Below are 21,767 nucleotides of genomic sequence, written 5' to 3'. Positions count from 1 at the left end.
TTTTTCTGGGGCATTCTCTCTCTCTCCTCTCTCCTCTCTCCTCTCTCCTCTCTCTCACTCACAGTCTTTTCCATCATTTTTTTTAATGTTTTCCATTTATGTTTATATACAACACGTAATCCCTCTGTCTCTCTCCCATTATCTCTCTATGTGCTCTCTCTTTCTCTTTCTCTCTCTACCTGGCTTTCTCACTGATCTATATTGGACTGTAGTGACTAGAGCCGGTACACGACAGGAAACCCTAGGCGAGGCGGAAATGATGGAATGCAGGAGGGTCCACCGTTGCACTGCCTGAGCTCGTCTTCTGATTGGTCATATGGCTGACAAACCATCGGAAAATGTTTGACGTTTGGTTTTAACTTTTGTGTGGCTACCAACGAGCATTCCAACGGTAACATTTGATACGTGGAAGTGATGGATTTAATTGTTTTATTGTTCCAAAGCGCAGAAAGAGAGAGAGAGAGGCCTCATTCAGGTCGGCAGTCTTCATTTGGTTTCCCTTCCAATTTTGCCACTTTAATTCAAACAACTTCAATTTCAACACTTCTAATCCGGTTTTGGCTCACATGTACGAGAGTGTGCTGTCCACACTATTTGTTTTACTTTTCATATATTTTTCTTAAATTTTTAATCGTTAAGTTAAATGAATTAAAAAATATTGAATTATAGATTTTGATCAAGAGTGTTTAAGAAGTAAATATGAGCGTACGTGTAGCAACGTCCTTTATATAGATATATATATATATATCTAATAGTGGATGGCTAGTGAGTTTAAGTTCATATAAAATTTCATAGTATGTGTGTATTAGTTCAGTGTTTTATAGCTTGCATTTGAGTTTGAATCTTCATTTCAATATCTACTTGTGAGGAGTACCCTACCAACTTGTGATTGATTTGTCGTGGTTGCATAATTCTATTGTACCTTAATCATAAAAAATTTAAGCAACCAAGTAAACTTTCATGACAAAAAGTAAGTTAAATTAGTTGATTAGGACAATTTATATGTCTACTTGCGCTTAAATTCAAATATTTTTTGTCCACTTATTATAGTATATTTATTGATGAAAGAAAATATGTGCATACCTTCAACCATAAACATCACATCCACTTTGCATAATGTAAAGGCCATATTAAATTTGAATCCTTTTTGTGATTGAAAATGATGAAAGGTGACCTTCAAAGTTACGTGGGAATTCGTCTTTCCCATCGTATATCTTTAAGCAGAAAACGAAAGGGATGGAAGAAAGAAGTTCGATTAAATTATTTGATCGAGACTAATAGTTGGCAACGAACGATACGTTAAAAATAATGCAATTTACAACATATATCCTATTGCTAGCCATCCATAGTGGATCAAACACACAAGCTTTCATTAGTCAACCTCAACAAAAAATAAAACCAAAGCAATATATGGTCATTTTTTAATTAATTAAATTTGCTTTCCCTCGTCAGTATGCCTTAGTTCATTTTAATATATAATTTTATGTATACAAATCAATTGAAAATCATGAGAATGACGGATGAACAAAATGATTGAGAGATCTTAGTAGTATAAATTGAACTATAAGATTGTTTAAATACAAATCTCAGTAGTGTAAAATTGTAAATAAAGCTAGCTTGTCGTTATATAATAGCAATTGATAATGTAATATCATGGAAAATTAGTATTGCCTAGTTATTAATATTTATTAACTAAGATCTTATTAATTTTCATATTTATTAATATACGGTCTCTACCTATATTGAAATACATTATTAATGTCTATCTGACCGCATTCAAAGTCTTTCTGATATAAACTTTTGCGATCTCTACCAAACATGAAGAAAAAGGAAGTGTACATATGCATGCATGTGTGCATGAGAGAGAGAGAGAGAGAGAGAGAGAGAGACTTTGTGTCCGCAATCCATGTGATTGCTTTAAGTAATAGCAATTGACAATTGACAATTGCATTGATCGGTGAGGATTGAGAGGTAATATCATCAGGTTCTTAGTTATTAATATTTATTAACTAAGATCTTATTAATTTTCAAATTTATTAATATACGATTTCTACTTACATAGAAATACATTATTAATGTCTATCTGATCGCATTCCAAGTCTCCCTAATATAAGTTTTTGTGCTCTTTACCGATCATAAAGAAAAAGAAGTGTACACCTACATGCATGTGTGCATGAGAAAGAGAGAGAGAGAGAGAGACTTTGTGTCCGCAATCCATGTGATTGCTTTTTTGTCGCAATTGCATCATTGTCTATTGGGACCTTTGTACTGTCCTTCATTACCACCTACAACCATCGTACTCAATGACCAATATAATACGTCGATTTTTGTGACTAAGTTTGAATTTATATTTGTTAGTAGTGTTCGTGAGAATGCATCGTGTTGTTTCAGATCATAACATCAAGAGATTTTATACATAGAATCTCAATTGAGACTTTAGGCTACTTTCATTATTGTTAATTAATTTTATCATTAAACGCATGTCTCGTCACTATCAATTGATTTTATCACTGAGGCATGTCTCGCTACTGTCAGTTAATATTTAATTGGACCTTATGTAGATTATCCGTGTGAAGCTCAACAGTCTTAGTATTTCACGCTACCCAATATATTCACTCAATCTTAACGCGACCTCAAGCCAAACACAATTTTTTTCGGTGTTATAAATGCCATATAATTTGCGAAAGTATCTCATTGTTAAGATAGCATGAATATAGATGTCCATTTTTGTGTAGAAAGTATTTGGGTGATAAGATAGCGTGAATATAGATGTCGCCTTGCATAAATTATCCTTGGAAAACATACAAAACCATGTGTCACATGTTGCTCCCTCGCCACTTTAAGCACAATGCGATTACCCTTTTTATTTTTTCTTCTTTTTCTTCGGAATATAAGGCCACCCATAAAATTAAAATAAAAAAATTATTTCAGACAAAAAAACGTGAGAAATGAAAAAGGACCACCATTTTTTTATGGAAGGTAGCGATGGAAATCACAGTTTACAAATTTAACTACTAAACATTTAACTCACAATTATGCGAGGACAATTTATTCAAACTTCAAATTTTCGAGAACAAGAGTAGCTCGTAGAAAATTCTGAACAAAAATGTGAAACTCATGAAGTAATTTTCCCTACTTTGGGAGATTTAAAAAAAAAAAATATATATATATATATATATATATATATATATTTTAAATTATGTGGACTATATCATGTGAGTACACCACCCTTAAATATTAATAAACTAAATACATGCCAACACAAATATATTTTTATTTTATTAAACCCGGGGTGCCAAGTACTCGTTCTTGCACTCACTTCTATTTTATTAGAGTACTTTGTGATTTTTCTTGAGTGGTACTATTTACATACTCTTTTTACTTATTATACATCATTTTAATTCTTAACCGTCAAATCAAATAAGAAGATTAAAATATAAAAATTAACAAAATTATGTAAAAAATAAAAATGAGTGTAAATATCACCACCTGTATTTTACGTCTTGTTAACAATATTTACTATAGTAAATTTTTACAAATAGTATGAGGAATATTTGCCAACAGGATCCTTCCGGATCCTTTTGGTGAGAATTCTAGGGATCTCTAAATCGTATTCGTTTATCGTACATCCTGCGGTTAATTTTTGTTAAGTATTGTTTGTATTTAATTTTAAATAAAAATATTTAAAATAATTTATAACTTCATGATATATAATGAATGGATATTATTCACGAATCCTTATAATCCTCACAAAGATAATCAGACGAGAATTCGGATTCGAATATTTGGAAAAATCCGACTCAAGCCCGCCACGTTACCCTACCCTACCTCGTACTTTATTACTAAATTTACTTCCCACTATTTTCTTCTTTTTCTTTTTTCGCATTTCAGTTGTGGTCCCACTACTTTCCACTTTTCCCATCAATAAATAATTTTGTATTTCAAAGCTATCGAGAATCTAATTTATTATCTACCAGTCAATCTGTCAATGTCTTCCCCAGTGCGGAGTAGCTGTCTGCTATAGGATGATAAGTACGAGTGCTTATCAGATCCGATCTTCGAATTGTGTTCCCACTTTTCTGACGCTTAAATATTTACTCTTTTTTTTACTGCATTCCTAGAAGAAATTTTTAGTTGTAACAGGAATACAAGTGATATACCACGTGTTTTAATAAGAATGGTGAAAATTTTGGGTTAATCTCAGTTTACTACCTGAAGTTTCGTGATTTTCAACATTTGGTACATGAAGTTTTTTTCATCCCAGAGTCATACCTCAAGTCTTAATTTTGGGACAGTTTCATATATCCGTTAAGTTTTCCGTTAAAAGTTCTGTTAAATGATGAAGTGGTGTACACGTGGACAATAACTAAGCGTCACGTGTCAATATGAGTCCCACGTGGATATTAAAAATAATTTAAAAAATACAAAATCACAAAAAATAAAAAATGGGCGTCTTCTTGAACCCCAGACCTCTGCACTTCCGATACCCCAACCCCCAGAAACTCCCACCCACCCCAAAAACTCCCGACAACACCCCTCCAACCATATCACCCCAACCAAATCATGTACTGGAGTATACAAATTATTTTTTAAAAGGCTCAAACCTTTTTTTAGAGAGTTCATCAAGCATCCTCTTCTTTTCGGCCTCTGCCCTCGAAACCTCCAACATTCTGGCCTTCAAATCCTTCCTCTGTCTTTTTACAATGTTCCTCAATTTCTCCACCTCCTTTACCGCCAAGTCCCTCTCTTGCAGCGCGACCTCCCTGGTCTCTGCCGCACTAGCAGCCTCCCTAAGTTTCTCCTTCTGAAGCCATTGCAATATCACTTCCGGCTGAGCCGCAGAGCTCTGCGACGATGCCTGCATTCTTCCGTATAAAACCTAGTCTCTCACGTCTCATCACCATCTGCGGCGAACATCCAAAAACCCTAATTCGTGCAGTGGTGAACTGAAATTGGAGCTAAATTACTTCAAAAGCCTCACACTGACACCGCTATCAGCGTCGGGAAAGTGCGAAGCAGAGCGGATTGAGGGCAATGGAGGTCTCTGCGACGGTTTATGAGAATTAGGGTCTGGAATTTGGGGGGAAATGTTGGAGAGGGAGAAGTAGATCTGAGACTTCGCCGACAAAGAGGTATAGGTTCAACGGTAATTTGATGTATTTAAACAACTGAAACGAGTAGTGTAAATTTTGTTTGGGGGGTGGTGAAGGAAGATTGGGGGAGAGGGTGCGGGTTGCAGAGGGAAGAAGGAATGGAAGGGGTTGGTGCGAGGCAGAAGACGGGTTGGGTTTTTTTTTTTTTTTTTTTTTGTTGTTGTGTTGTTTTTTTTTTATAATTATTTTTAATATCCACGTGGAACTCATATTGACACGTGACGCTACATGTACACCACATCATCAGTTAACAGAAAACTTAACGGATGTATGAAACTGTCCCAAAATTAAGACTTGAGGTATGACTCTGGGATGAAAAAAATTTCATGTTGAAAACCATAAAACTTCAAAGTAGTAAACTGAGATTAACCCAAAAATTTTATTTTTAAGTTATTAACTTTTTAGCACACATATCCTACTATTTATATAGTAACATGTGGTGTATCATCCTATGTACCAATCACACTGCAAAATCTCTCCATTCCTAAAAGAGACTCTTCACTCCTTTTTTCCTCTCCCCTCTCTCTTCTCCTCTCACAGTTATTTTACTTTTTTTTTCTCTCTCTCTACAAGGATGCAAAAACAAGATGAAATCTTGAGGGTGGGTGAGAACAAGAGAAGAAAAAAAGAGGAGAGAATCCTAGTATCTTCCATAGATCAAACCGTCAGAGATTGTTGTATGTAAAACATCAAGAATCCTAGTCTCTTCTTCAAATCTTTTTCCCTCACTGTCCTTCTCTCCTCTTTCATTTTCCTCTTTGTTTTTTTCTCTCTAAAGAAGTTAACACAAGATGCTGACGTGACTTAATCGTGACCTTCAAATAAGAAAGAAGAGGAGAAAAGGAGAATATGAAGAAGAGAGAATCCTACCCCCAAAATTCCCTTTAAGAAAAAAAAAACAAGCTACACTAGCAACTTCCAAACTCTATTTAATTACGAAAGGTCTCAAGTTCGATATAAACATAATTTTGTATGCATGAGATATCAAACTATGCTAAGCATATGTTTTGCTCGTCAAATGATAGTTTAGAGATGTGATTTCAGGCAGCGCATTATTTTAAATTCATACACAAACTTTCTTATTTTAACATATCGAATGAATTAAAAGAAAATTAACAAACACTATATAGAATGACAAAAAAATATGTACAAATTATTTTTCGTATTTTATCTTTATTAAAAAAAATATTGATAGCCAAAGAAATTTGGTACGCCTAACGTCTTGCAATATTGAATGAGAACTATAGTGGTAAATAATGTGGGGACCACTTCAAACAGCTGAAATAGAGATTTTTCTATATGGTTGAAACATGTGATTGAACACAATATGTTAATATACAATGAAAAAAATTATTTTTAGTGTCATTCAAATTGTATAATGATATAAGTTATTTCACTCTGTATTCTAAGCACATCGAAAAATCTCCTCTATTGAAGTGGATTTGACTCAAAATGTGACGTTCTGCTCAGCGGCCTATAACGAGCTTAAATGTTTTCTTGGCCAAGCGACCAAGAAATAATCATTATCCTTAGACTTGAAATCAAATATTTTTTTATTTTTTTTTGAACAAACGATATTAACAATATCAAAAAGAAGGGCGTTGGTTTAGTCTTACAAAGAGTTAGCAATAATGTAATTCAAATTCACATTTGGCGATGATTAAACCTAAGACATCTCACTTACAAGTGAAGAGAAATATCACTAACCGTAGTATTAAGTAGCAAATATTTCTTTATTAAATATGTATTTTTAATGTTTAATCGTAATTTTATATATCAAATTTAATGGCAAGCGACCACCAATTTTTTTTTTTTTATGAAAAACCATGAATTTTTAATAACTAACGAACGAGATTGAAATAGAAATGTTCATGTCACTTGTATTTCTTTTAACAGATTATCTATACTAAGAAGTAAGAGAGTGGTAGACTAAGGAGAGTGATTTAAGCCTTACAATGAGCTAGTAATAACATAGTTCAAATTTACCTTAAGCAAAAATCGAGATCTTTCATTTACAAATAATAAAAAATACCATTAAACCATAATACTAAAAATAGTCACGTTATTTACATTTTAGTTTAACTGACCGTCTTCTATCCTAAAACTATCAAAATCAAAGAGACTTGTCCAAGTTTTTCTCTTAAAAAAATGGAAGCAGATTCTCTATCCTCCCACTTCTCATGCCCTTCTGTTTGTATGATCACAGTTAAATCACGTCAACATTTTATATTACTATTCCTTTTTGTCTTATTATCTCTATAGAAAAATAATATAAAATGTTAACGTGGCTTAACCGTGACCACACAAAACAGGAGGGCACGAAAAATAGGAGGGCAGAGAATCTGCCTCCTAAAAAAATACACCAGCACGTACACACATGGCCCCCACTTTCCCACGAATTTGAAGTCCAACATATTAAAAAAAAAGAAAAAAAAAAGAAAGAATTTTACCATAAAAATAAAAATAAAAAAGAAAGAAGAAAAAGAATGCAACGCGTCTCTCAGGAGCTCGAAAGTTGTACGATGGCCATGTACTCTCTCGACCGCTCAATTCGGGACGCGGCATTTGAGACGTTATCTTATCAACCACACCACCTAACCGTACGGGAAACCCACAAGAGTCGCTCTCACTTTGAGTAACTTACATAAGACGCATTATTTTTCACTATCATATTTCAATTTAATAAAGTAATATTACTTCTGAAAAAACTACTACATAACGCATTATTGAACAAATAATACGTTAATAGTGCAATCCGTTGTATGTAAGTTTTTATTCTTTTCGTTTCTATGAAATACTAAAATAAGATTTAATTATACTAAGGTCAGATTTTTTTTGGTAAATAGGTCGGGAAGAAATCGGTTCGTTAATTGACCCAATTACCATCCTTCCCTTTCCCCTGTTATAAACTCAAATTCAGATACCTTATCAAAATTAAATCATTAGTTGCCACCTAACCGTGGTGAGGACCTAAACCCAAAATCCATGCTTCTAGACTCGACAAATTCAAAATTACGTTTTACTCTTCAAAATCCATCTATGGATTATATGGTATGCCCTCTTTCTGAGCCAAAGCCTTAAAGACATACGAGATACCTTTTTTGTTTGACAATATTCTAAACTAATCTAACTCACGGTTTAGAATTCAATCTCGGTGGAAGAACTACACAATGTATGTATGTATGGGTGTGAAGGCGTGCAAGGAAAACTAACCAGAAACATAATTTAGGAAACAGAACAGAATGATGAATTAAACAAAGATCCATATACAAGCATACATACGTACAAAGGATTAATGTGACAGCATCTTACCTCAAAATCTGCAAACCTTCTTGCATTTGAATGCCCCATTTTCGAAATTCTCTGGTGAAGGCGACGGCTGATTAGTGGTAATAAGCCTCATTTTGTATCAGGAATCAGCAACTTTGGCGAATATCAGGGAGGCGTGATTGGCAATTGTTGATTCCGGAGACTGCCGAAGGCGTCCGATCACAGTGAACAACGGTGATGAACCGAGGAATTGTCTGCAGGGCTGATGCGAACACATATTTGCCAATGCAATCAGAGCTATTTTAAGAGGTGACTCGTTTGCTGAGTCTTTTCTACTCGGCGGGTTCAGTGCTACCACCGAACAATCAGCCACCAACTTCAGTAAAGACTGCAACACAAAAGTGAGGGAGTTCATGATTCTATCCTGGCAATGTATATAGAAACAAAGCTTGAAAAGAGGTTTGATTTCGAAAAGCATAGTTAGTGTGATTATCTAAAGACAGAGACATCAATTAAGACCACAAACCTGCATGGCTCCTTTGGATACAATGTCTTCACAAAGCTGATCGGAGTGGCGGACAAGATTGCTTAGTGCACCTGCTGCATTTGCTTTAGTCTTGTCTTCTTCGGACGAAACCAACAAATTCACAAGAGAGGGTATGGATCTTCGTAGCTCTTCATATAACATCTTGTCATGGTAGGCAGCATTCCCAATCTGCAGGGAGAAATTAAGTTCAACAGTTAAGGAAGACACATAATCTTCATAGGATGGTGAAGAACAAAACCTAATTGATCTACTGCAACAGACAGCTCAATGTAACATAAGAATTTTAATTCACGGGAAGAGAACTTACAGCAAAGCAAGCAAATTTTCGTGTCCGTTTATCAGGATCAGCACATCGATCAATAAGGAGATCAATGATTTGATTCCTTGCCTGAGATTATCATATTCCATTGTAAGATATAAATAAGTAATCCAATCTCCTCATATGTCTATGTGTGTGCTTGCAGATGATGACTAGGATCGCTTTGATCATCAAGACAGTGTATTCGCAAAACCTTAAAACAATATATCCTTCACTATTTACCAGGGAACTATAAAAGTAGGAGCTGTGCCGGCACATATTTCCTAGAGCACTACAAGCCTTGGAGCGCATATTAGGATTTTCATGGGTGAGAAATTCCTTGAAGAGCTCCAATACAGATGCTCCATTAATGTATTCGTAGAATCCCTAAACACCAAAAGGAGGAAGAATATTAAGAATTAAAATGTTTCTTTTTTACTTTCCTATTACTTAGATGACAAGGATTCCCCTAAACAATTCGATGTTCTTTCCACGGCTCAGACACCAACATTAAAAAGACGAACGTGTATTGAACAACAATATTACATCCAGCAAGAACTATATCCAATCAAAAACCAAATCTGACCTTGTCCATGCGAGCCAAATCAGAAACAATCATTAGAACATCCAGCATCACCTCTCTTGGACTAGAACAGTCCAGCAATCTTCTCATCGTTTTAGGATCCAACAAGCCTTTACCCACAATTTGAACTGCCAATGGTCGGTAACCAATCATTTTAGCAAGAAAGGCCACTGGTCTTCCCATATCCTTTAAATCCAAGTGTTCTAAACACCAAAGAACGATGCCTGGCACTCCTACCTGTAAACTTCAGAAGAAATTGAATTAGAAACACAGATCAAGATTCAGCTTATCAATTCATTCTGCTATCTAATATAATAATGATCTATATGCTGTGTATCCTCCAAACAAGAACGTCAAAGTATCTAATGAATACCATCCTGGAAGACGATTCTAAACGAACTCCACCCCTGTCTTCACAAAGAGGAAAAATAAAGGAACGAAAATCGAACCTCCAAAAGGTTTTTAATAAACTTCCCAAGGTCTTCTTCAATTACTTTCACCATGTCTTTGTCTTTCATGCAAACTCTACCCCCTGGTGAACCCAGGTTGAGAAGGGCCCCGCTATTAACTGAAGCAGTGGCTGATGGCAATCCTGAAGCATTCTGTACAGCCACAAAAGGAAATGCCAAGACGTCAATTACTGCATTTGTTATATCTCTTACACCATCTTTCCCTCCACCGGGCCCAACCCAAGATTTTACAAGCTTGAGATGCATATTAGCTATCAAGTCGGAGATGAGCTTGATATGATTACATCTAAGCAGGATCTGACGAAAAGTTAAGGCTCCACCTGAAAGGCAGTGACATATTGACGATATTGTCCATATGACTCCTATAGGGGTAAGCCCAACTTGATCATTGTTGCTACCAACTTCTGGTTGGTTGTTGGCTAACAAATCCACTAGAAGCAGAGGCATATTGCTTGCACACAGCTGTTTAACAGCTAAGGGTCCTCCCCACCTCAGTCTAGACTCCAGCAAGCCAACACATCCATCCCTTAGACCATGCCAATATGAGAGAGTACCACTAGGACCATTCGAATGCAATCCAATTCCATTGCCTGATGAAAGCTTCAGGTATTCACATAGTGTGGCACTTCTAGGAATCAAGGGCACTGCTACCTCGAGGATAGAAGACTCAACAGAACTGCCAGGTTCAAGGTACAAAATGGAAGCCAGTGCCAGCATGGCCGATGCAGCATGAGCTTGAATGGAGGCGTTTTTGCTCTCATCAGAAGAAAAATGATGAGCAAGAACAGAGAGTCGAGAAAGCTGCTTCTTTGGAGATGTTGTTAGCATAAATAGTGCAGAATTTCTTCCAGTTGCCTTCAAACATTGTGCAACTGTTGCAAGGATGAGGCATGAATGCAGAACCAAGGTAGTGGGATTGGTTAATTTGTTCTTGAAGGTGGCTGTCTCAATTGCTTGGGGATCTTTATTTTGAGATGAAATGCACAAAGACAACAAAGAGAATATCTCTGAAATAATGGTTCCATCACCTCCACCACTAACAACAGTAGTTACAGGTAGGGAACTAGGCAGGCCACAGAGAACACCAGGAACAATTCCATTATGCAAGCAGCACCTCAACAATAACTGAAACATGGAAAAATTTGTGATCATGAAAGCTAGATCCAAACACAAATGTAATTAAAAACAAAATTTCTCAAGAAAGTTTCCTTCCTACTTTACAGTGTAAAAAAAAAACCCTGTTTACAGGTGGATTTCTTGAGAAATTTTAGGTGTTGTCTTTTGGCGTGCATGTAAATAGGATGAGAAAAACACCTGAATGCCAGCATATAGCGAAGCTTCAAGTCGTTGATGAAGGCAATAATGGATAGCAACTTGTACTGCTTTTGATCTAAGGAATGCTCTCGTAATTACAGCAACAAGTTTTGCTGCTTCTGTCCCAATCAAAGAACCTTGATCTTGATCCCTAATGTCAAGTTGGGGTGAAGGCCGGCGCAAAGTGTTTAGGGGGAATAAATAGGCATTTCTTTTCATAGAAAGATTTTCTGATGCATCTATCAGAAACCAAATTGCCGTACATGCCTCACAAGCCGCACACAGCATATTTGAAGAGCCTGAAATAAGACTTGACCCTGCAGTTACTAAGCAGAGACAAAGTTGGTCCACTAAACCAGATGTTTTAGTGTGATCCAGAATCTGTTTCAGTGCTTCATTAGGATCAGAAGCTGCCTCAGGAACTGAAGTTGAGGAAAAAGCTTTAAGGCCCTGTGTGACTCTTCTTAACATGACAGTAATGCAAGCAATGGACTCATACAAAACTCTTCCAGATGCATCTTCACGACAACCAACAACCTACACATTCAACGAGACAAGAAGTTGAGAACTAGAAGCAGGAACTTAAATTGTAGCAACCAAGCAATATGCACTATAAAAAGAATCATACCTGTGAAAAAATATCTGATAAGACAACCCAGTGCCTGAAATATGAGCCACCAATGCTGCTTCCAGCATTGTCAACCAAAATTTTAATTATTGAGAAACTCTGCAAAAGTTAAAAAACAATGTTTTTATCAGACACCTTGATCATCAAACAGAAAGGGGAAAGACCTATCTCCATACTTAATGATCTGTTCAACTTAAAATTTCTTAAGATGCTAAGTTTAAAAAAACATAGAAGGGATAGAAAACACATTGCAGAAGTGTAAGATGACATGGTGGGGGATGGAGAACATAAAATGCTAGAACTTTTTTTTTTCTTTTCAAAAAGTTACCAGCAAACAACGCATTAATTTTACTAACCGTCAATCATCTCCAAGTGAAAACCAAATTCAAGCAAAGGCCATGGGGATGTGGCAAAATTCAAGATGCAATAATCAGAGGTAAGAAACTTATAAATGATGCACTTATACCTTCGCTTTTAACTCATTTACTTCAGAAGATTTCATGCTCACAATGATAGCAGAGTAAGCAAGAAATTCATGTATTATTTCATCAAACAGCTCGCTGGAATGGAAGGCACCAGCTGCAACTAAGTTTGAAAGAATTCTCAAAGACTGTTTTGAATTAAGAATATCTTCATCCCTGTAAATATTTTAAAACAATCAACTCTTACAGATAAAAAAAAAATGTAGGTTTCTGGATATATCATTGTCCAATAAATATAGGAATGCAATGCAGCTTTACCTGCATGAATCTGGGGGTCCATTGGAGCATCTTTTTAGTGGCAACAAAACATGTGCTAATGCTTCATTATCTTGACTTATTATTTGTGCACCCTTGACTGTACGAGAGTTATTTTCCAATCTGTCCAAAATTTGGCAACCTGAAGCAAAATGTTACTAGGAAGTAATAATTGCAATAATTATGCTTCCGTTATAAAACATAAAGCCAGGGCCTCAATCATAATATATTAAATTTTATTTTATTGAAGAAAATAGAGACAGACTATTTTTCCTCAAAATGAACTTTAACTACCTGACTGTTTGACTTCACTAGGATTTGTTAATCCTGGGAACTCATTTGGGGAAGAATTGACTGTTGTGGATTCAGGAGTATTTGCTTGAGCATCATTCTGAAAACTTATCCCACTGTTGTTCTCTGAAGAAGCTGAAGAGTGGACTTTACCAATGACAGTGGAAGTATTTTAATAACAATTCAAAGAAAACCATTTGAAACTTTGAAGTAAAGAAAAATGTAACTACCAGGAGATGAAACAGCCAGACCATCTGATGTTTGAACTTTGTTTCCTTCACTCCTCCATGCCGCAACACATCCCCTTTCTGCAGCAGTTGCAGAACGCATTTCCTGGAAAGATATAATAATTGCTATAGTTATGTAATTCTACAATTGACATTTAAGATGTTACCGTAAGTACAGGACAAAGATGTCTGGACCTCATGTATAGTGAAACATTGTAAAATAACATAAAGGTCTTTTTAGCAGAAGTGTAAAATTTCTATACTTCTGCTAACTTTTCAAAAGTAAATATAGAAAATGCAGATAAGATGAGATATCAGTACCCTAGCCTCCAGTTCGGGAGGCGTCTCTTTGACAAATGGGTGTTCCAGAAGAGCTGGCCAAGTCAATCGATTTTGAGGCACCTGTTTCCCAAAAATAATACACCTGTTAACACTGGAGGCTAGCAGAAATAACTTTTGAAACAATTCAACTGTAAAAGCCATTAGTTCAAATTGTATAGCAAACCTTATTAAGCAATCCCTTAAGAAAGTTTTTAAAACTTGGACTTATGTTGTCAGGATATTTAACTGGATCCTGAAACATTCAATGTAGCATAGATTATACCTTTTATTGACATACCTAACAAAACTCACATAAAATTTGTTGACATGTACCTTAACAATGTGCCTGATGAGTGCATATACAGAGTTTGTATAAAATGGAGGCTGGCCTACAAATAATTCATATCTGTTGTGTACACAAAAATAATATTTGTCAACAAATATGGAAAAAGAAGAGAAATAAAGATGAGACAGAAAAAATGGCCCAACCCAAACAGACTGGAACTTGCTATTCCAACTATATTTATTTTGATTGTGATATATGGTAAACTGGGATGAGTTACAGAAGTGAAAGAATATACTATGACCTGCACGAAATGTCACATGACAGCAATACTAAACAGAAATAAGGAAAGAAAGCGTCTGACATGAAGGAATATATTAAATTAGAGCACTCTTGAACTAAGTTAGAGAAGTAAAAGTATCGCATGGGTCAAAATCTAACAAATCAGAAGCAGAACAGTTTAATCGAAACTCAAGGAAATTATCTTGATTGAAAGATAAAAGAAGGGATGCAGCATACAATATTACTCCTAGAGACCACAGATCTGCAGTGTGGTTGTAGGGTTGTTCCCGTACTAGTTCAGGCGCCATGTACAGAGGAGTACCTAATGCACATTAATGAAAACTTCACCGAATAAGCAAACACAATAACATAGTTCTTCAGGATCTTTGGGGAGTTTCCTATAAGTTAATCAAGAATTGTAAGCTAACCTTTAATGGATCGCAAAACAACAGTGTTTGTGGACATTGCACGTGCAAAACCAAAATCACAGAGCTGTGACAAACAAGAAAAGTTATCTGTACTGGACATACACTTATAAGAAACACCAGATGTATAAAACAGAAAGAGGGGGAAAAGTAAGAATATGAATTAATTTGATAAGTTGTTCCAATGTTTATATTAAACATACAGAGGTTATCAGCAGAATCAACCTTAACAATAGAACCAGCACCAATGAGAATGTTTTGTGGTTTCATGTCACGATGGATGATACGGTTGGAATGCAGATAATGCAATGCTCTCACCTGTAAAATTCAATACAGGAGAAATTTAACAATATATTTTATGGATAATAAAAGAAAAAGTATAAACAACAACCGGAAAAACTAAACTGTCAAATACGATAAATAATTGGGATCGACCCTAAAATTCGTAATAAATAAAGTACCAGCTGCTTTGCAATAGCTTGAACTTGTTCTTCAGGAAGGCACTTATCATCCTCAAGAATTTCAAATAGTTCACCCTGCATACCAAGAAATTCCTTGATAGTTAATGCGTCTGAACACATTCCACAAAAGCTAGATATCCTTGTACATCTGGAAGAGTTTCCAAAATAACAAGCTAGTGTAGATAAATTAATGCAGTCATATTGAAGAAAGGGATCGGTACTTGTGCAAATTCTGTAACAACACAAAACTCTTGTGGGCTTTCAAATGAATCAAGCATTTCAATGATGTTTTCGTGCTTCAACTTTCTTAGGATCTGCACATTTAGGAACATTGGATATCAACTAACTAAACACTGAAGAGGAAAATGTCAATCATAAATGCTAAACGAAATCAAGGATGTCACATCCCGGCCCGGGGTCCACCACATCCCGTGCCCGCTCCACCACCATAGCACGATATTGTCCGCTTTGAGCCCCGACTACGCCCTCACGGTTTTGTTTTTGGGAACTCACACGAGAACTTCCCAGTGGGTCACCCATCATGGAATTGCTCTTGCTCGCTACTCACTTAACTTCGGAGTTCCAATGGAACTCGAAGCCAACATCCTAGCCCGGGGTCCACCACATCCTGGGCCCACTCCACCACAGTAGCACGATATTGTCCGCTTTGGGCCCCGACTACACCCTCACAGTTTTGTTTCTAGGAACTCACACGAGAACTTCCCAGTGGGTCACCCATCATGGGATTGCTCTCGCGCGCTACTTGCTTAACTTCGGAGTTCCGATGGAACCCGAAGCCAATGAGCTCCCAAAAGGCCTCGTGCTAGATAGGAATGAGAATATACATATAAGGATCACTCCCCTGGGCGATGTGGGATCTTACAAAGGAAGTTTTAAATGTAAACTACGTTTGATTTGAGATAAAAAATTAGTCCAATACCTCAATTTCTTGTCTTAAATTGTGGATATCTTTGTCACTTTTGCCGTGCTTCATAATGAATTTCATCGCAACAGTCTGAAACAGTGACAAAAAGACGTCACCGGCATAAACATTAAACATTAAACACAAAGAAGAAGAAAGATTGAAAACAATTACCTGGCCCGTGTGCTTTCGCCTTCCCTTGTATACCTTCCCAAAGGAACCTTCGCCTACAAGCTCAATCACGTGGTAGTTCTCGACACCCATCTTTTGAACCCACCTCTCTATATCTCTACTCTTTTCAGTCCTGTAAGATAAACAAATACGCAAGAAGTACTAAAATCAATCCGGTGCGGCTACCATTAGACTAATTCATGAGATTAAAATTTGAAAACTAATGTTTGATTACCAGTTAACTCCGGAAGCCCCTTCGAGCTGGTTTAGTAAAAAATTGATGCAACTCCCAAATACAAACTCAACCAAACCTAAATTGACATAAATATTTACAAACATAACCAATTTGTGTTTTGAAATTCAAATAATACCCAATTAAACTGGACCCTTTTTCAGCTTAAATGAAATAATAATTTCTTCTACTTGTAGATCCTGAAATCAAAATAAAACGAATACCCTAATCATCCTAATGGATTTTTGGACTGCCATCGGCATTTAAAATCCAACCGAAAAACAAGAGGGAAACAATTGTGTTCGGTACCAAAGCGAAATGAAGTGAAATAAATGAATCGTCGAATAATTTACCGAGCAACTAAATGAAAAAGGTAAGCATATTAGGAAAATGAACAGATGAACAAAAATGCATACAAAACCCTGAAATTTAATCTGAAATTTGACTATATAAGGAAATTATAGATCGTTTTTGGAAACAGGATCGAAGCGTACCTGGAACTCAGAGAGAGATTTGAAAATTGGTATAGACTGGACTGAGAGATGTCAGGTTTTTGTGGATTTTTCCCGCTCATCTTTTATTTTCATTTTTCAAGTTTTAATTGACAGTGTGTGAGCGATGGAAGAGGGTTGGGCCGCGGGCCTTGTTGTAGGATTCTCTAACATCTTGTGTCGACTTCTTATGAACGGCTTTGATTAAATTATGTCAAGATTTTGTGTAACTTTTTTTTATAGAGAGAGGAAAAGAGAAACTGAAGAGTGGAGGGGAGATGAGGAGAAGGAACTTGGAGGGTAGAGAATCATACTCTTATGAAAATATTGGAAATTTTAACTTTGACCTTGATACAATATGCTTGAAACAACACTTTTTTTATTTTGGATAAAGGCGATAGATATATTGATGAGAGAAAGAGGATGACATCAAAGGGAACAATTAGAGCTCCGATACACAATCTTCAAATAAAACATCTAAGATAATGTTCGGAGATTCTTCAAACCAAAAAGCAGGCGTAGTGGACGAGAGACTGTAACGGGCAAGTCTATGAGCCACCTCGTTTGCTTGACGTTTGATATGGGTAAAGCTAACTTCAATGATCTCCAAAGAAATCGCTTTGGAATCCTCAACAATGAGACCAATAGGGGAGAGGTCCAGTGAGGAAGCACAGAGAGCTTGGATAATCTGGAGCGAATCACTCTCAATAATAATGTTTTGAAAGTCCCAAGATGCCAAAGCAAGGCCCTCCCTAACCGCTAAAGCTTATGCAAGGAGGGAGAGGGGATGTGAGGATGACTTAGATAAACCCGCCAAAAAATTCCTTGTCGAGTCACGAATGACCGCCCCTATACCACCAATGAGGCAAGTGGCATCCCAGGCACCATCACTATGAGACTCTCATTCTACATTCTCCCTTCTTTTTTCGATCTTGAATCGTTGCTTGATAATGAAACCCATTTATCCTAAATCATTTAACAATTTTATTCACATTGTCATAATTTCAATATTTAACTAAAAGTATGGTTCGTTATAATCTACTAAATAACAATATCATATGATCGCTAAAATGCGACAAAGAAAATAGACCGTTCGAATCAAGTAGCAATGCAAGTTTAGAAGGGAAAAAGAGGAGGTTTAACGACTAGAAAATTTCCAAAAATCCAATTTGATATGAAAATCTCCCGGTACAATTGCCCACAATTATTCAAAAGTAATCTCAAGGAGGCAAAAATTAAGGAGGCAAAAATCATCATGTAAAATGACTATTCCATCCCTTCACTCAGTCTGTGGTTCTGTTTCAGTTCCCACTGCCTGCCATTTGGTTCTCTGGTACTTCCTGCAATGCAGTTCTTGGCTTCTCTACCGTCTTATCTTCTGTCTTGATCTTTAATTGACTTTTCAGCATTTTCCTTAACTGCCTTAGACTCTTGGCCTCCAATTCACTCTCCCCGCTATCCTTGCCAGTGGCATCCGCGTCTCTCTTGATCTCAACTCCTCCATTGTCATTGCCATCATCAATGTTCTCCTCATTGTCATCAAAGATGCAGCTCGTGACTTCCGATCGCTTCTTGCTTGGAGACTTCCCGGGTTTTGAGAAAGTTGGACGGGGAAACTGAAGCGAAAGCTGCTCAGCTTCCAAGGGTGGCAGTGTTGGAGCCTTGTCCAAAGCTGGAGCCCCTTTTACACAAACATCAACTTCAGAGTTATTGATCTCTTGCACATTTGCCACGGCAACGACTTCTGCGACTTCATTCCCATTGTTAGCATCAACCAAACTTCCATCACCAAATTCTTCTCCTTCCTCAGTGATGTCATCATCAGAACCTTCTTCGGTCATGGATTCCGTTTCCGAAGATTCAAATTCCTCACACTCAACTAAGTTTTCATCCGTGGCTTCATCTTCACTAAATACTCCTTCAGTGGAGTCTGATTTAATATCTCCATCCTTGACAGAGTCTGATTCAAAATCGAATTTCTCGTTATAATCAGCCTCTGGCACCGAGTCCCTGCCACTAAGCATAGGCTGCTGTTCACCAGACAAGCTCAGAGTCAATGCCTTAGGCTTAGCAGCTTCTTCTACATTAGCCACATCCTTAACTACTTCTTCAGTCTCCCCAGCAGCAGATTTCGAGTCAGAACCGTCATTCTCAAGATTTTGATCCTCCACCGTAGTGATATTATCTTCCGGGTTCTCAGCAGCAATAAAATGGTCCATGTCCTCAGCAGAAACATCATCAGAAACTTTAGCAGCCAAACAATTTTCAGTTCCTTCATCATTAGGTTCTGCAGCAACCACAAGCAGATTCAAATAAGTAAAACGACATGGAACCCTGAATTTTGAATTGAGAACCATAAAGTCAAATGCACAAATATCTTGGCCATAACAAAATGTCATTAAACTTACTCTTGTCATATGCTGCATCCATTACTTCTGAAACCACAATGTCATCTGAGGTTGACTTTGATTCATATACCTCAGATTCCGCTTCGGATTTCTGCTCGAAATCATCTACTTCAATCACATCAGCCTTGCTATTTTCCTCCACATCACCTTTCAACTGCCCTTCATTCTCCAGTGAAACTTCAGAAACATCAACTCTCTCTGAGCTCGTCTCCGATACCGTCTGCATACTAGACCCTGTTCCATGCCAACAAACTATGTCAGATAACATGATTTTCCATCCAACTATATTTCTGAGAAACAATACGTTTAGTTGACAAAAATGACAAATTACAAGTAACGAAAACTTGATATGCAAATGAGGAATGGACTTACCCTCATCAACTGAGCCATCATCAGTCTTCTCCGAATCATTGTTCATTTCTGTGGAAAGTTCATTCATCTTAAGAGGCATAGTGTTTTCATACCTCAAGCTCAAGCTAGCCATGGTCTTTTCCAGCAGCCTCACGGATCGCCTGGTGTTATACACGCTCTTCTGCACCGAAGATGTCTCCTTCTGGGTCTCCATCTTCTGGCAAGCGGAAGTGGCAGGAGCCCTTCTCCGGGTGCTTGGTGCAGCGGGAGTCTTAGGCACCACCTCAGTCTTTTCCTGGTCCACCACCTCTTCAGCAACTTCTCGCCTTGTCCCACGGCGACTGCGGGTAAATGTCTGTGAGCTTTCTGGCTCTTCAATGATCGGCTTTCTTCGAACGGAGGTTCTTCCAGCAGTACGAGGGATACTTAATGAACCGTTCATTGTTTTCTGTGGAGATTGATTCAGCAACTCTTCAATTCCTTCCACCTGACATTTTAATTAGCACAACAGTCAGATTGAATGAGAGAGAGAATTTCAGCCATTCTGTTTGGCTGCAAAGAAAATACTTGAATATAAAATCAAATATTTAGACGTTGTTTTCTGATTGGAAATAGGATCAAATCAGCTGTACATTGATTTACATAAAAAACAAGCCTGTGATTCCCAGCTAAGAAACAGAACAGGATTTCGTAGATTGATTCCCCAATTTAATTTTCCTATAAAATTACGATTCAGCTCAAGATGATTATATAGAATTGAATCAGAGGAAAAAGTAGTCAATATCGCTTCCCATTTCCCCTTTCCGGTCATTTTCTCACCAACCAAACACAAAATAATGTAGAAAATGCTATCTACAATCCAAATTAAATCGAACAGCAATCTCCAGCAGATTTGAATCTGGAAATGTACCGATCTCAGAGATTTCACTTTTCACATATCAATTTTCTCCGGATCCAAACGGATACAAACTTAAAACATATTTTCTATCAAATTGGGAAAAGAAAATGGGGGATAAGAGCATTACGAGTTCGAGATTCTTGAGAGAATCAGCCATGGCAACATTGGTGAGGTTGGCTGGGAGTTTGTTCCTCTTGCACAGAGTCTGGAGCTCTCTTCTGGAAAGGGTGGAGAAATCCATGGCGGTACGGAAACCCTAGATGATCAAAACAAGCTGTTTTGGTCTTTGAAAGAGAGACGGCTACAAGATTGAGAGTGAAGGATGTAGAAGCGTTGGAGAAAACAAGTGAGCAATTGGGGATATTTATACAATGAGAGACGTTTGGACAACCCTAGAAATTGTGACCGTTAGAGCGCGGATTTGAAATTTGAAAATTTTTTATTATATTTTTTATTAGGTATGTGAATCGTATCCTTGCGCCGCATAGAGAGTGTAAGTTTTCACGTAGTGACGGGAAAATGGTCAAAACTTAAGTATGATAAATTCGACCAATGAAAGAAAAAATTATGACAAATTCATATTTGGTAAATATATCGTTGTATGAAAAAAAGAATTAACATGGTAAATGAATTGTGTTCATATTACATTGACACTAATTTAAATATGAATTCATATTAGAATTAATAATCGATTTACAATATCGTATCTTTGAAAAAAATTATTGTCGAATTTCTTCAAAGACGTAGAAAAAACATAATTAAGTCGGAAATAATCACATCGTAATAACTTTTTTGTTAAGTTAACGAATCATCTAATTATAAAATTCAGTGCATCAATTCATCGTCTATTGATCATATTAGGTTGGATCAAAATTCGATGTTTAAATGTGTAGAATTAACAAAATGATAAAATTCCACCTAATCAATAATTAATCGAGTGTTTATTTTTTATACAAATAAAAACGTCACTCATCTCATGTATCATGACAAATAAACAATTTTCT

The 21,767-nt window shown here is 36.7% G+C and overlaps 2 protein-coding genes across 7 annotated transcripts; both read right to left on the bottom strand.

The window, feature by feature from the left end:
* Window positions 1–8,377: 8,377 nt before the first annotated feature.
* Window positions 8,378–17,278, bottom strand: LOC126633643 (serine/threonine-protein kinase TIO-like). 6 transcript variants are annotated; one of them, XM_050304267.1, is made up of 24 exons: window positions 17,110–17,239; window positions 16,619–16,694; window positions 16,387–16,516; window positions 16,231–16,305; window positions 15,512–15,604; window positions 15,291–15,365; window positions 15,055–15,147; window positions 14,833–14,896; window positions 14,642–14,726; window positions 14,173–14,245; window positions 14,024–14,092; window positions 13,840–13,920; window positions 13,522–13,624; window positions 13,295–13,438; window positions 13,004–13,142; window positions 12,730–12,901; window positions 12,264–12,362; window positions 11,636–12,172; window positions 10,301–11,446; window positions 9,855–10,088; window positions 9,512–9,655; window positions 9,278–9,358; window positions 8,950–9,138; window positions 8,378–8,811 (listed from the first exon to the last, which is right to left on the bottom strand). In XM_050304267.1, the coding sequence occupies exons 3-24, from the start codon at window positions 16,474–16,476 to the stop codon at window positions 8,563–8,565; spliced, it is 4,035 nt and encodes a 1,344-aa protein (XP_050160224.1). In that variant the 5' UTR covers window positions 16,477–16,516; window positions 16,619–16,694; window positions 17,110–17,239; the 3' UTR covers window positions 8,378–8,562. The 6 variants fall into 6 exon arrangements, with proteins under 6 accessions (XP_050160224.1, XP_050160213.1, XP_050160214.1 ...); XM_050304256.1 differs by lacking the exon at window positions 16,619–16,694 and having other exon boundaries at window positions 17,110–17,278; XM_050304257.1 differs by lacking the exon at window positions 16,619–16,694 and having other exon boundaries at window positions 13,295–13,426; window positions 17,110–17,278.
* A 965-nt stretch (window positions 17,279–18,243) lies between these two features.
* Window positions 18,244–21,116, bottom strand: LOC126614944 (uncharacterized). The gene is made up of 4 exons (XM_050282681.1): window positions 20,891–21,116; window positions 19,887–20,352; window positions 19,515–19,748; window positions 18,244–19,393 (listed from the first exon to the last, which is right to left on the bottom strand). Exons 1-4 carry the CDS (start codon window positions 21,002–21,004, stop codon window positions 18,408–18,410), a joined length of 1,800 nt encoding a protein of 599 aa, XP_050138638.1. The 5' UTR covers window positions 21,005–21,116; the 3' UTR covers window positions 18,244–18,407.
* Window positions 21,117–21,767: the final 651 nt, after the last annotated feature.

The sequence above is a fragment of the Malus sylvestris genome, chromosome 1 (assembly GCF_916048215.2).
Source record: "Malus sylvestris chromosome 1, drMalSylv7.2, whole genome shotgun sequence".
In the NCBI taxonomy this organism is placed as follows: Eukaryota; Viridiplantae; Streptophyta; class Magnoliopsida; order Rosales; family Rosaceae; genus Malus; species Malus sylvestris.
Note: the sequence above shows the minus strand (reverse complement) of the source record. Positions and strands in the feature narration are given on the sequence as shown.